Below are 15,541 nucleotides of genomic sequence, written 5' to 3' on the forward strand. Positions count from 1 at the left end.
GAGTTGATACTGCAAAAGTTTTTTTTACTTTTACTTGTCGCGGAAGGGGGAGCGGACAATACGAGCTTTTATTATGAGCGAATTGCGCATCTGATTCCCAAGATGAGTGGCCTTGTCAGTTGGCCTTTCCGGCAATCGGCCACAGTACTATTACGCTACTCCCTACCGCGCTAGCTTAATACCTACCAACCGGCACCAATGGGTCCCGACCTGGGTGTGTTGCAGCCGGCTAGAGATAGAGGCTAGGCTTGCGGCCGGAGACGCATGAGGGCGGCGATCTGGACCCGCACTTCTGTTGACCAAGCCGGTGCGCCAAGCTGTCAGGTTCTGGCCTTGGGCCTTGGGTTCTGTGTGTGTGCCGAGGAGCCGGATACCGCAGCCGGGGGTAACGTCAAACTCGGAGGGCATGGCGAGATTCGATGATTACTCACCCCGCACCGGCCGAATGACAACGTTAAGTCATTGGTCTCTCATAGGTCCCTGTTCTTGTTCTGGTTCTTTCGCCATGGCCTGATCTCTTCTGACATGAGGTGCGCTCACTGAAGTGCAGGCGACAAAGAAAAAAATAACCGCCTTAGTTCAAACGCTCCACGAGTGCTAAAAGTCGATGATGCGCTCCATACGCCACACTAGATGCAGCATCTCGAGGGCTGCGAGAAGGGGCTGGTCATCTCGATTAGCTAATGAATGGGTTCAATTGTTGAGAACAGGAGGGGGCGGTTGAGTTGAGCGCGCGGCAACAATTCGTCAATGGCTCGCGTCGAGATCTCGAATGGCAGGCCCGAAACTTAGTAACCGGGGCTCTAGACTTGCGCCAAGATCCGTATGGAATGCATCCATGCATACGGCATTAACTACATACATACATACATACATCTACACACGCCAGTAGTGTGTGCATATGCTAATAAAAAAGCCCGATAGCGGGACGACAGTGTCGGCACGGTCCTTATCGCGAATCGGATAGCGGTTGCCCCCTCGTCTCGATCGACCGGTCGGTTATCTCAAGCTCGCCGCCGCCCCTCGGCATATCTCCTCGCTCGTTATCCTCGTCGCAATCTCGAGATGGATGGGACGGGTGGGGGGCTCAATTAAGATGCTCATCGACCCGAAATGTTGGAGCTTCCCTAAAAGCCGCCTTCCAACGTTAAATTTGTCAAAACACTGCAAAAGGAGAGCTGCATGGCCAGTTGCACGCCAAATTGCAGGCCCACGGAGATGTGTGGATCTTGTTGCAAGGAAACGATAAAGTATCCGATGGCCGATCCTTGCCATCCTTCGAAATGCGATACTAGAGGTATGTACTAGAGATATGTACTCGAGTATTCCGTACTGCGTGCGTTGATGAGACGAGCCCCTGCGATGCAACCCGCGCCTGTCTCTGCCCGGTATAAGTTGCATGTATTGTATGTATGTATGTATGTAATCCGTACATACATACATACTAGACCGAAACGGCGCTGGGCACGCAGTAGCGCGGGGCTTGGTGGTGGCCAGGGCAGGGCATGACTTGCAGCTAGCTACTTATTTTGTTCTTGCATGCAGCAGCTATCTGCTAGCCGGGGGTCGTTCTGGGCCAATCGACCTGCCCGGTCGGGCCACAGGCTCTCTTTGCTTGTGGGACCGGGGATGGTTGGTGGCTGCAACGTCCTTTTGGACTTGCTGGGATAACGCTTGGTTTTCGTTGATGCTTGTTTTTCTTTTCTCTTACACGGTAATTCCCCCTTTCACCCTTGAAATATTACGATCGAGGACGGGTAAACGCAGACGTAACCCGCACAGCGGCCCCCCCGGGCTTCTTTCTCCCTTCCTTTGCCCCCCGGACAGGCACAAAGACGGTCCTCACGCTGGTTGTTTCGTCTCGGTTGTGCCGTCTGCGCTGGTCTCCCTTCGTTTTCTGGCTGTAGTTGTAATTTGCCTTTGTCCGCATGCATACAACACCACCACCTATGCGAGACTTGGCTGCCGTTCACCGGTGAGCCCGTCAAGGTAGCATGGGCGGTATGCTGTACATTTGTATGCAGCCGGTGAGGTGCAGTCCTTGCTTGGTGGCTCATCTCGGGTGTCAGGAGGTTTCCGTTGTAGCCGTTATGGTAATGGCCAGCGCCGTTGCGCATGTCCAACATGTCACGGCTGATTTCATCTACACACACTGCCTAAGGTAGGCAGGTAGGTGCTCCAGGAGGAGAATATGGGGGATTTTTCGGGCACTCTCGCCTCCTTGTGTCAAGGCACTTTAAGCACACATCAACTGCAGCCATCTGCTTTCGCCTCTATCGCTCATTAAGGACCAGTCCTTCCGCGGCCGCATGTTTAGAGGTCACCTGGGTCGTTCTGGTCCTCGTTGTGCCTTTGACCTCTGGTCGCCGCCCGCAGGTTGTGGGAGGATGGATAATGATGGTGGTGTTGCTGCCGGCTTGTGCTCTGAGATCAAAGTAGACTCCTCCTTCCTGGTAATACGTAGTAATTAGACACACCCTCTCGCCATAACTGCCTCGCACCCCTCAACCCCTCCCCTCTTCTTCCCTCCTCCCCACCACCAGGGCGGCTCTGTTCGGGCGATTCTCCTGCCCCTCTCCCCCCCAAAAAAACAATCTACCCACCGAGATCTCGACCTTCAGGTTCTTGAATTCCAGACAACCCTCACTTTTTCCCAGACCTACAACGTACGCATGCTAGCGCATCTGGGACAGGTGGTATCAGGACCTTATCCACACTCCTTTCCCCTGTATGGTTTTTCTTGCTTTGCAGCTGACTCGGTCCTGGGCCGGAGTCGACCGAGAGGGTACCAGCCCCGGATGCGCCCCTTCGGTTCGTCCCTCCCTTTAATTATCCCCTCTGGCATCCTGACCGAACCAATATTGCTCAGACGGCACCGAAACCACACCGGCATACCACCCGGGCACCTGCGAAGAAGCCGCTACTATCCGCCAATTCCGGTCGCTGCGGACGCCTCCCTTCCTCTTGTTGCGGTTGCGGCTATTCCCTTATTCGGGGCGATGCGGAAGGAATATGTGGACGGGGTGTATTATGTCCGATCTTCACACTACAACGGTTAACCGAGCGACTACTTGTACATACACTTGTACGGTAATGTGCCACTAACCCCAGATTCTCGGGGCCCAAGAGTCCTGGGGCGCCATGGCACCATGACATAACATGGCATGGGCTTAACATGGCACGGTATAACATGACATAGCATAACATGTCACGGTATTATGACATGGACAAACATACAATCCGACCCCCCCTTCGGGGCCGCTAATTACTGTACCCAAACATCAGCTAATTCCGCTGCCAGCTCTCGAACCAATCCCTTGCCTGCTTGAGCCAACCGATCGGAAAGCCGCGATGGCTGCACCGGTCAATATTACTACTACTACTACCTAACAACCGGGCATCGCCATACCCGCAACCGAGCTGTTATGTCGGCTTGGGGATGGGATGGTGTTGGAAGGGTTGGGTGCCCTTGGTCCCATGGACTTGTTTGTGCCACGGCAGTGTAAAGCGTAGAATGGGGTCATTCAGAGATGAGGGGAGCCGGGAGCATTAAGTCGACATATGACCTGGCCTACCCCTTACTGCATAGTCGGTGGGCTGGCGCAATGGAAGGAGGTCTTCTTGGTTTTACGGCGGGTGGTAACCGTGGTGGACTAAACAAGTGCTGATCGATAATCGCTATCGTTGTTCTTTCGCTTTCCCTTTGTTTTCATTTCCTAAAACAAAAGAACACGAAAGATGTGAATGTCTATACCCGAGCGGTTAGACCTGTTCGGCCCAGTACGCAGAAAGGGGGACTGACTGAGCCGGGGCAATCATATGATTTCTTTTCCAGGAAAGAGACCTATGGGTAGTAGGTACAGAGGCAGTCTCGGAGGCCCACTCGAAGAAGGTTCGAGACATATTGTACTCTCGCGTGCAAGCTTATCTACTCACGAGATGTTGTCATCATGAGGGTGAATCATCAACTGAGACAGCTGCGTACCAGACAACTGAAACTGATCCAGCCACCAAGCAACAACGATACTTTTCCATCCGCCTATTCGTTATTCACACCACCCCCATCATACACTTATGTTCATACGCACGTGTAGACCGCTGTCTCGGTTGTCTCGTTCGCTACGCCTCTTGCCACATCCCGAAAACACCGAATGGACGGCAGCCCACATAGCTACTACACCACCCCAGATAAAGAATGGACCAGCGACTCGGGACACTGTGTAGCCCGGTAGAGGTACGGGCATCACAATCACCAGAGTGCGGAGTCGGGGGGGGGGAGGGGTTGCTTGGTCCGTTGCCACGGGCAGCTGCCAGGCAAGACGGAAGTAGTAGTATCGAGAGACTACCGCGGCTGCCAGACGTGCCAGAATGCAACGCTCATGTGTGCGACACCACTGCGAGATGGAGAGCACGTGGTGTCTGTCAGATGTTTGTCCGATATTCTGCGCCCTGCAATGTGCCCCCCGGGGGGGTGGGGGGGGGGGTTCAGGGGAGGAGACCATGCGAGAAGAGAAGAGGCAATCTCGTGAAGAGAGGCGGAGTTTGGTGGTGACTGATGATGATGATGATGATGATGACCGATTACCAGACTGCGCGCGAGAGTCGCACGCAGTCAGGCGTTTTTTGGAGGTTAGAGCCGGCGTGTGAGGTGAGAGAGTTTTCGACGTGATGCTTTATTAGCGATCCTAATTAAGCATCGCTCCTCTTACGGGTTCTTTTTCCCCTTCGTTTCTCTCCCTTGTATTTGTTCTTCGAGGAACAGGGAGGCAGTTGGGGCTCTCTCTCCTACCACTTGCTTCTTCCCAATACCTAATTAATTAATCATTACCATCAACGTTATCGAGTGACAAGGCTGGTACTCTCCTATAATAGCACATCTTTTTAAGCGGCATGGACTTCCTGGAGCAGAATCAAACCTGAAGAAGGATCACATAGTATTGTAAGGGGTGAGCATCTCGAGGGCATATTACCCTTAATTATAGTGAGTGGGCCTCTCGGAACGATCCACTTACTTATTCATGCCCCAAGATATTACCAGCACGTTCATCTCCCTGAGATTGTTTATGATCGCGTCCATGGCACCACACCTGGGGCTCCCATCGTCTCTCCTGCTTCTTCGTCCATCCGAGCCTCGCGTCACTAAACAGCAACTCCGCAAGGAGCTCAACACGTCGGAAGTACCCAGAGAGAGGGTCAAAACTCGCCGCATCCTGCACCAACGCTGATCTTAGTGCCTCCTTGCGCAATGCTGCATGGTGTACCCCGTAGCGTTGCATGGCACCCACCCCATATATGATTACACACCTTATTTCCCTGTGCATCTATAGGTGAGAATACATACAGTCCACGCCTCCCGGGGTGTGCGTTCCCTTTGCTTACACGGAGGGTAGCATATTCTCGCCACTCCTAGATCGGAGTTCTGACGTCCCCTTACACTCACTGATGTTGCGGCCGGCGTGGCAGGTGTGTGATGTGATCAGCCGTTCGGAAGGTTGGGGGTCGTTGAGCCAAGGGCGGGGCGAGACCGGTGCCGGTGTCGGTGCCGGTGTCGATTCAGGGGCGACTCTAGTCACACTAGACAAGGTACATACCTAGACATGGTGGAGAGGTCCCGTACCGAGTAGTGTCTCTGCTACTTGTAATTACATACAATATGTACACCGCCGCCCACCGTACACACAGTCTCCATAGGTACGGTAAGGGGCACGGCTGGGGTGGTGGTGGTGTCTGGGCATTGCGCGGTAGCGGACGAGGGGGGAGTTGCGGGGTGCGTTGATCTCCCCGTTGATCTCTGGCGGCATCGATCATGGCAGGACGAGGGTCGCGTACGAATTTACTTTACCCAACGTCCTAACCCGTGGGGAAGTCCAGATAAGAAACGTGATAAACATTATATGTTTTTTTTTTTTTTTTTGGGGGGGGGGGGGGACGATAACACCACCACCTACCGGGCGTGGCAACGTCATTGCTTCGATGCTGATGTAAATGACATCAGTCAGAGCAGTCAGAGCAGGATGAAGGCATCAATTACCAATCGCTACTGCCGCTTAAATGTTTCTCGTTTCCAATGTTGTTTGGTCTTTTGGGGGAGGGAGGGGAGGCAAAAAAAAAAAAAAAAAACAAAACAAAAAAAAAAAACCAAAACAAAAAGAATCAAGGGGAAGGGAGTGAACGGGGCAGTTCGATGCCGAGCCGAAACACAAAACGAATGCGAGAAAAACTGCCTTCCTCGCTCTCCCGCTGTCCTCGGAGCCGTCACGTTTTATTATCGCTGGGAGTTTCCGATCGACGCGCCGCGGGCGGCGGCGGCATCCGAAGAGGGTCGCCCGCTCGTAGAACCGCGAGCCGGGCCGCCTCTACTGCCGCCGGTCGCCGTAGTAGCGCTGGGCGTTCTGCTCGGGGGAGCCGCTGGTGCGTGCAGCTGAGAGCTTGTCGAGCTCGGATGGTCCTGGATCCGGGACGGGGGCCTGGAATGGGACAGAGAGGAGGAAGAGCCGGAGCTGTGACGGCCCGGTTTGGGCAATATTACCTTTCCCTTGGCGGAAGTAGTCGTGGGGGTCGCCGTGACATGATGGGAGGAGGAGGAGCTCGTCGATCCCCTGCTCTCGGGGCGAGGGGCGTGCGTGCTATGGCTCGAACTCCTTTTACCACTTCCCGCGCCGGGTCTGCTCTCCTTGTTGGCCTGGTGAGAGGATAACATGTGGCGGAGCATCTTGAGCACCTCGTCGGTATGGTAACCGCGCGCCCGGCCTTGCTCGTAGAAGCTCAGGACGGTGACGCGCTCGGGGTGTTGGTCGTACGTGCCGGTCTTACGGAAAATGGCCCACTGGGCGGGCAGGAGAACTTGCATCTCGGTGCTGAACAAGGCCGCCGCCTTCTGCTTGTCCCCCCCTATTATCGACCCCAAGAAGGTGGTCACCAGGTCGGGGTTACGCATGCTCGCGATCATGGTCAGATGGGCAGCGGTCCTCTCGGCGCCCTCCGCGTGGGGATTGAATCGGGTCAGCCACTCGAACAGGTGGTAGTGGGCGCTGTCGCTATGTCCGTCCTGGCCCAGGAGCTGCAGGCCGGGGTAGCAAGCAGCGTAAGGGTTGAGGAGGTCGATGAGCATTTTCCTGGTCTCGGGGTCCGACAGGAGCTCCTCTCGGTGCCAAAACATGGCCACCCGGGTCTGGCAGACGGCGTACGGGCCGAACTCGACCGGGATGCCGTTGTCGTCCTGCCGCATCGTCCGGACATTGGGAGTGCCGGAGAACTTGACGGCCGTCGCCATGAGCGTCTTGTGGTACATATGCCTCGCCTTCTCCTCGGGGAGGGCAAAGGCGCGCAGGTGTTGCGGGAGCCGGCCGGAGCCCAGGAATTCGCGGACCGTGTAGTGTGCCAACTCGACCGTCCCGTCGTTGCTGAGCCCGAGGAGGCAGATGCAGTCGTTACAGATATCCTCGATGGTCGTGAAGCTCTCTCGGGCGCCCCCCGTCACCCCTGCCACCAGGTTCTCGGCCCGGATCGGGCCCGCGTCCTCGATGGCGGCCATGGTGAGAGCGAGAGCGCGGACGCACTGGTCGATGGACTTGTGATCGATCATCTCGAGTATGCGCACATATGTTGCGTCAAGCGTCGGCGGAAGCTGATTTAGCTCCCGACTGACCGCCCCGGGGTCGCCGCACTTGGCCAGGAGCTCGAGCAGGCAGGCCGCGTAGCGAAACCTGTCGTATTTTGCACGTCAGCCGGGAACATGGTATTAGATCAGGTAAGCTGTCTTTTTTTTTTTCTTTTTTTTCTCTTTTTTTTCTCCTCTCGCCTTCTTGTTGTGCTTGGCTTGGCTTACATTCCCTCCGCCCTAGACGGCACAAGATGGGCAGCCCGTTCCCGGAGCTGTTGATTCCAGCGGGTATACGGCCGCTCTTTTAGTTTCGACTCGACGTATCGTCGAATATCCTCCTTGACGCCCCCGTTGGCCATGGGCAGAGCAATGGCCCGGTTTTGGAAAGCGGCCTTGATATCCTGCATCTCCCGGCTGGTGACGGCGAGGCGCAGCTTGGCAAACCGCGCGTCCGATCCGAGGGTGCAGAGGACGTTGACCAGGTTCTCGTGCTTGGTGCTCTCATCGACGGCGTCAACCACCACGTAGGCACGGTGGAAGCGATTCAGCACAGCCTCAAGATGCGCGTACAGGTCCTTAATGCCCGGCTCGAGTCTCCTTTCATACTGCTCGCGGAGAGTGGCTGGTATGAACCGTGCCTGGCGGCAGAACTGGCTCACGACCCAGGCCAGGAAGGGAGCCGTCTCGTCCCGACTCCGCGTGTAAGAGCAGTAGTAGTATGCAAAGCCCAGATGCCCGTCGGATCTCGCCTCCGAGGCAAGCTCCTCGGCCATGGTGTGGGCGAGGACCGTCTTGCCGGCGCCGGGGACGCCGTGGATCCAGAGCAGCCGGAGCTTGGACCCGGACCCGGATCCGTCCTTCCAGCTCCTCCATTCAGTGGAGTCGGACAACCAACGGCACGTCTCCTTCTCGCGCACCTCGCCGGCGCTGTTGTGGTTCCGCGAGGGGTTGACCTGCTCGAGCCACATGCAGATCTCGGCTCGTTCGTTGGCTGCCCTCTCGAACAGACAACGAACACAATAGACAGAGCCGTCAGTCGGTGTCATTGGGTCGGTGACATGGTGCTTTTCGAAGGGGGGAAGAAGGGAAAGGGGGCTCACCGCTTAGCTTGTCTTGCATGTCTTGGACAGACGTCCTGACACTTCCCACCTCCTGGCCGATCCTCTTGACGTCGCGGCTTATCTCGGCGGTGAGATGAAAGATGATAGTTGCTTTGTGCATGTTGATGGACCTGAGCAGCGTGGCGCAGGTCTCTTTCTTGCTTGGACCCCAAGAGAGAATCTTCAAGAATAAGTCGACCTTCTCTTTTTTAGAGAGCTTCTTTTCTTCGGCCTTTAACATGGGTTTTGGAACCATCTTTATTAGCTGCTCGATACAATGTCTGCACTCCTTGAGAGATTCTTCAAGTTTCTCCTTATCCCCCTCTGGCCCGTTGCTGGCCGGGAGAAGGTCCTGGGCCGCCTTCAGGCTGGCGGTCAAGCTGCTCGTCTCGACGAGAATGAGCTTGATATCATTCGGACAGGCACCCCGCACGGCGTCGACATAGTCCTTGCACGCACTATACAGCTGCATAGAAAAGCCAATGAGCGTGGCAAAGGTGGACGCAATGCTGATGGGTTCCATGACGACGACTTCGGAGAGCAGTATCTGCGATGGCGGTATCAGGTCGGGGACGAGTCGTATGTCAAGCAAAATCACGGGAGAGCGGCACACCCAGAAAGTGAAGGGGAGGGGGAGGGGGAAGGGGGAGGTGGTTTAGATATACAGGCCAGCTCAGGAACTCAAAGTCGATTCGGACTCTGTCATGGTACAGCAGCCAAACAAGTCCGAGCTTGTGATAATTTCTTAGAAGAGAGATACAAATTGGACCCCACCAGGATGCTATCTGAAACGGGTAGTTTCAAGACCAATGACCGGCCGGCCGGCGTCCTTGGCCGTATGGTAGCGTATGTTGGGCAAAGAGCACCCGAGAACTAGGTAACTATTACTTACTTCGTATAAGTTATACATATTATTAGTGATTCAAAGTGGGGGCGGTCTGTCTGCTCAATGCCTGCCAAGATTCTCCTCTCCCTGATCTTACATAGTACTCCACTCTCAACCACATAATATTGCGGCACCGGGTCAAGTTTGCAGGCACCCGTCGGCGGGTTCGAGGCCATCTGCTGTCTCAAGGGCTGTTGAGTCCACTGACTCTAAGAGTAGAAATACTACCAACCCATATCACGGCCGGATCTGACTCTAACGTGGACTTACGTGCCTAAAAAGCTCTGGTTTTGAAACATCTGAAACTCTATGACAGAAGCTTCCCTAGACCAGAACATCCGGGAGACTCGAGGAGGCGAGCAAGGGAAACATCTCGGGTGAGTCCGGGTTTTTTTGCAGAGCTCCTCCCAAGAAACGAAACACGTGGTGGCCGTGCCGCAGATGTGCATGGAATGGTCCGTCTCAAATTTCAAAGTCTATTCCAGGTCAAGAGTTGACATTCCATCCGCCACACTGTCTTGCGGCTGAACCCCCCTGGCATTGCGGCGGCGTTCGAGACGAGCGTGTTGGCCGAAACAGCGCCGCCCCCCGAATCTCCACCTTTGAGGGATCTAGTGTAAAGGTCAGCCGCCGTCGTATATATGTACATACAAGATGGTGACATTAGTGGAGAAACGAATCTGACTAACCAGGCATGCCACAGACAAGCCGGTCCTATCATTGCTGCTTCGCGATGTATGTATTATCCCTCCACAATCTTGGCCCTCACTTTTACCCAAACGCCGACCATACAAATCCTAGTGGACCCGGTAGTACTCCTATCAAGCCTTGATGATGAAGCGTTAATTATAGAATTAGATGCCTAATCAATCAAATCAAAAGATCCACCTCTTCTCCCCCTCCCAGAGCGGGCTGTTCTCCATCTCGCACTCGATCCTGCCCTTCCCGACCCCCCACCTCATCTTGTCGGACTCGGACATGACGAGCCAGCAGGCGCGGTCGCTGACCCCGCCGACGCAGTCGGCGTTGTGCGCCACCTCCTGCCGCGACACGCGCGCCTCGTCCCGCGGCAGCCACAGCCGCGGCGCCGGCGTCCACATCTCGGGCGGCCAGTACGCCCGCTTGGCGTAGTCGCGCGGCAGCTCCAGCGCCTCCGCCGACGACGGGCCCGGGTCCACCCGCTGCTGCAGCACCCGGAAGGACTGGTAGATCTCCGGGTGCAGGAAGGTCAGGAGCGCGTTCGGCGGCCGCGACGGGTCCGGCGTGATCGACTGCTTGATGTACGTCAGGATGCGGGTAAGTCCGCTGGCTGAGGGGTCGCCTTGGCTACTGCTGTTGCCGTTGCTGTTGCTGTTGTTGCTGTTGTTGTTGTTATTGGTGGTGATGAGCTTCTTAGGGTTAAGGGCGGATTTGAGACGCGATTTGGCCCATTCGGTCAGCTGGTATTTGAGGCTGCTGCCACCTTCGATACCACGGAGTTGGATATCTGTGTCAAGGCCGTGGTCCTCGTTGTTGTCGTTGTGGGCACCACCCGGCAGCGAATCGGAGTCGGAGTTCTCGTCCGCCATGTTGTAGTAGTCTGCCGCAAGGCTGCCGGTGGGCCGTAGCGGCGTCGGCAGGGCGGTATCGTCGCCTGGTCGCTCGTCTTCGGCAACGAGGCCAGTGTCCTTCTCCAAGGCGAGTGTGCGGGGAAGGTTGTTGAGGAGCGGCGTGACGGCTTCGTTGAGCGAGATGTGCACGAGCGCGCTGAAGACTAGGAACATGACCATCAGGAGGAGCGGTCCGATGGCCTTCTTGAGAGCAAACAGGCCGATGAGACAGATCTCGGCAATGTACAGCCCCGTCATGAGCTGCATCAGGGCGCGGGGATAAAAGAGCCCTTTGGTGTCGTGGCCAGGGTCGCAGACGTAAATCAAGCTGTAGCGGTAGACGTAGCTGATGAAGAACATCCCGAGCCCCGCAAAGACGAGAATCAGAGAGGCAATGCAGGAATAACTGATGGCTAATCAAAAAGCGCAGTTAGCGTCGCATGTTTGTTTTTCGTAGAGAGCAGGGAAAAAAAAAAAAAAGCTCAACCGACCGATCACCCCGAGGTTGGTGAACCGCGGAAATTCGCTTCCCCAATGAATCCTGCGGAGCTTGCGCCAGCGATAGAACCGCCGCTTCGGATTCGCCGTCGTCTTTCCGATAAGCTCATGTTGGATGAGGTCACCGAAGTTGGCAAGCCTCGTGGCGCCAGCAGCAAGACATTGGATGAGAATGTACGAGAGGTAGAAGTTGGACGCCTTGGGGAGGTTCTCGGACAGCATGTCTGTTATATGCAACGGGTTCTGGATGGCTTCGAAGACGGCGGCCGAGGCCGCCGAGGTAAGCGTGGTAATCAGAAATACTTGCAGGACCTGGAAGAAGAAGTACGCGTGCTGCACGTACAGTTCGACCAGCGCATGGGAGGGCACGCCGGCGACCCTGGCGCAGCCTCTGAGCATCCAGGGCACGGCAGCCATGAGCCACGACAGCGCCAGGGCCGGCAGCAGGCCCTGAATGACACCCAAGATGGGGCCGGGGAGGAGCATGATCCAGGAGAGGAAGGTGAGCATCTCGCTTAGCGACTTGACGTTGCTTATCATACCAACGGCGGCAGCGGGGATCGACCAGAAGATGATGGCGGCAGTGATGACACCCATCATCAGGAAGCGGCGCATGATCCTCTCCCACCATCTGATCCGCAGTGCGCTCCAGATAATCTCGTCGGGCTGGAGGCCGATGTAGCAGGGCGACATGTGCAGTGGCTGATGGTGAGCTAGTAGCTGGAAGCCTGCCTGAGCGTTGGTCTGCGAGTCGAATTCGATGAAAGCGGCGTTGAGGGAGGAGCCGTCCCCTCTGCGAAACCGCCGGCGGAGCTGCCAAATCTCTTTGTTGAGCACCTTGAGCCTCGCTCTCGTCCAACGGATGGTGTCAACCCGACGACCAAAGTTGGTGAGTGGCCGATGGTGTGGCCGCGATTGGGCTGGTATCCAGAGAGCAGCCACTGAGCCTCTGACATCGGGCAGGGACGGGTCGAGGCCGTATGGGTGCGTGTACTCCGGGTCTGCCTCCTTTTCCGAGCTTACGCTCTCCGGGGCCGACGCTTGAGGTTGGGCAAGGTTGGCGGCCGTCTCTATCCCCTGTCCCTTCTCGGGATCGATCTGCGACGCATTTGACGAGATGACCTCGCCGTAGAGGTGGGGATTCAAACAGGAAGCCCCGGGGTTCTTCTTGATGTACTTCTGGCGCGCGGCATTTGCTAATCTGATTAATCGCACCTCTGCTTGCTGGAGACGGTCGGCAGTTTCTTCGCGGTCCTCAACAAGGGCGCGCAGGGCACTTGTGTCCTTGACAATCCAGACGTTCCTTGCCGAGTCGCCGAATAGCTTCCGGAGCTTCGCCTCGTCCACGTAAGGTTTCGGGATGCAGGTGAACAGCACCGTCCTGGAGGACAGCCGCTTCGCGATGTTGGGCGAGAGAAGATATGCCTGCCGGAGGTTGACATAGTAGATGCACTCGCGGCAGATCATGTAAAGGACGAAGCCTGCATCGCGAGTCAGAAGTCAGCCCCCGCATATCATCAAATATTAATTCGAGGCGGCGTGGTCGATTACGGACCAAAAAAGCACCATGCCACAAAAACATGGGCGTAGAGCTTGTTGCCAACTTTAACATTTCCAATCGTCAGGGAATCGAGCTCTGCCAACCCACTGCCGCCGGTACCGTTGATGGGCAGCAAGACAGGCCAGACGATGCAGACCCCGGCAAGACAAATAATGGAGAGTCTCTGGAGGAAACGGATGAAGAAGTAGCTATCAAGCGAGCAGTTGTTGAGGATGTAGTCGTCTTTGATGGCAAAGAAAGGCTTGATCCAGTTGAACCAGCCGTCAGGGAGCTCAGGGCTTGGGTCCCTACGACAATCTTTCATGAGCGACTTAGACAGTCGGGAGAGTCGTTCACAGGGGTGGGACATACTCTGGCATCCGAAGGGACGGCACCGTCCTCGGGGCGTAGACGCGGCGGCATTTCCGGCGGAAGACAAAGAAGACGAGAAAGCAAACGGCCGAGTAAACCAATACCGGAATAAAGGTGCTGCCCAGGGCTGACAGAGATGCCGACTTCTTGTCGTCCTCGACCGGGTTGAAATTGATGAGCGTGCCACCCCCGTCGCTATCGTCGCGCCCGGAACCGATTCTCCCGTCCTCGCTCTCATTCTGTCGGTCCCGCAGTCAGCAACCGGGAACCGCAGTAGGAGAAAAAAAGAATAATCGAAATTCAGCCCATCTCCGCGATCCAACTCTCTGCCTTGCGCTGTCTCCCTCTCACACCCACAGTCTCCCCCAAGGTGAACCGAATGATGCCTCGAAATAATATTTAACACGTACAATGCCGAGCACTCTCCTCTCGAGATGGGCGACGCGGGAAAACCAGTCCATCGTCTCGCTCTGCAATCACGACGGAGATTCGTTGAAAGTCGGCTGCGACATGGTGCGGCCGATATTGACAGTTGTTGACCGCAGATCGAAGTTCACGTCTTTCAGAGCGGAGCGAACCCAAAAGATCGGAAAGATGGTCGGGGGAGGAAAGGGAAACGCTCCACTCCGCTCCAGGGGAGAGTGGACTCGGCTGAGCGGGAACCCTCGTGTGAAACCCGGGTTTTCGGCCACTTGGGCATGTCTCATTTTTCCCCAAGCGCCTGACTGCCAATCAGGTCCCTGACTTGGCGACCCTGGAGCTCTTAGCGCGATCCAGTGGGCTGCGTGGATCATCAGCCGCGGAGTGGAGTCTTACCTGAAAGACAAGGGTCCCGTAGTCTTCCATGCAAATGCGCCAGATGCTGCCCAATGCATCGTCAGGTACTAGTGAAAAAAAAAAAAAAAAAAAAAAAAAAAAAAGGGAACATGGCTCCTCCTGGTGAATTCGCAAGGCATCATCATATTGATACAGGCCATCACTTCGTACCCCTAGGATGTTCAGAACGGCTCTACCATCACAGATGATCAGCGATGGAATTCCACTTCCCCTCGTTTCTCACATTCGAAGGTCGCGCCATAGTAGGGAGGCACCAATGATGCTCAGCGCACAACGCCACAGATGCAATGCATGGAGTCCGCCATTCGCTCCGTTAACCTGCAAGCCCGGTTCGAACAGCTTGCTTTGTTTCGCCGATCTCTTCTCAATTTGTAGCCCTGGGGTTTGACGGCCAGATTCTTGGTGATAATCTGGACACGCTTGACCACTACACACTAACACCCCGCCGCCTCAAACTTAGGCGGGGCCGCCTAACCCATAGCTGCCTACCTACTATGTACTGTACAGTACGCTACCGCACCTGACCAATTCAGGGTTACTTCTACCGTCCTGACGTACAGAATGCGCTTAATAAGGGAACCATCAGGGTTAGGGCTAGATACGGCGTGAAATCCGTGTGTTTACTAATCTAGTATGAACCTCGTCCTCGGGATTTGAGAAACAAAAAAAAAAGGAAAAAATAAGAAAGATGCCGGTGACCGGCCAAAGTAAGGAGGCTGTACCTTTAGACCCCGAAACCGACAGATCTGGATTTGATACAATGTGGGCCGGCCTATTATCATACAAAGGAGCAGGACACGGTTTCATTCCAACAACAAAGGCTCGAGAAGCGAGGCATCAGTCGTTTTGCTCTTGTATTAATTAGAGTTTTCAGATCTTAGAAAATTGTACCGAAAGGATCTGTTATGACGTAGCTACGCATCCACCTACCCGATCGCCTAGGATCCAAACAACTGAAACCCGGGTTCCGAAAGATTGTCTGTCTCCCTCACGTGAGCGGTGCCTAACGAGGAAGCCATTAATCTCAGGAGGAGGAGTCTTTGCGAGGGATCTGGACAACGTCCCCAGTACAACGACTGTCTGCTAGCACGCAGTTCTGCGGTGCTGTGGCCTATA

The 15,541-nt window shown here is 55.5% G+C and overlaps 2 protein-coding genes across 2 annotated transcripts; both read right to left on the reverse strand.

Annotated features, from left to right (window-relative positions):
• Positions 1-6,356: 6,356 nt before the first annotated feature.
• MYCTH_2110911 (uncharacterized protein) lies at positions 6,357-9,613 on the reverse strand (the record flags this gene model as incomplete). The annotated part of the gene is made up of 5 exons (XM_003663822.1): positions 6,357-6,467; positions 6,530-7,706; positions 7,829-8,594; positions 8,704-9,250; positions 9,596-9,613. The coding sequence occupies 5 exons, from the start codon at positions 9,611-9,613 to the stop codon at positions 6,357-6,359; spliced, it is 2,619 nt and encodes an 872-aa protein (XP_003663870.1).
• A 587-nt stretch (positions 9,614-10,200) lies between these two features.
• On the reverse strand, positions 10,201-14,237 carry MYCTH_2306093 (uncharacterized protein). The gene is made up of 4 exons (XM_003663823.1): positions 13,999-14,237; positions 13,232-13,827; positions 11,670-13,157; positions 10,201-11,591 (listed from the first exon to the last, which is right to left on the reverse strand). Exons 2-4 carry the CDS (start codon positions 13,539-13,541, stop codon positions 10,465-10,467), a joined length of 2,925 nt encoding a protein of 974 aa, XP_003663871.1. The 5' UTR covers positions 13,542-13,827; positions 13,999-14,237; the 3' UTR covers positions 10,201-10,464.
• Positions 14,238-15,541: the final 1,304 nt, after the last annotated feature.

Source organism: Thermothelomyces thermophilus, chromosome 4 (genome assembly GCF_000226095.1).
Source record: "Thermothelomyces thermophilus ATCC 42464 chromosome 4, complete sequence".
Classification (NCBI taxonomy): domain Eukaryota; kingdom Fungi; phylum Ascomycota; class Sordariomycetes; order Sordariales; family Chaetomiaceae; genus Thermothelomyces; species Thermothelomyces thermophilus.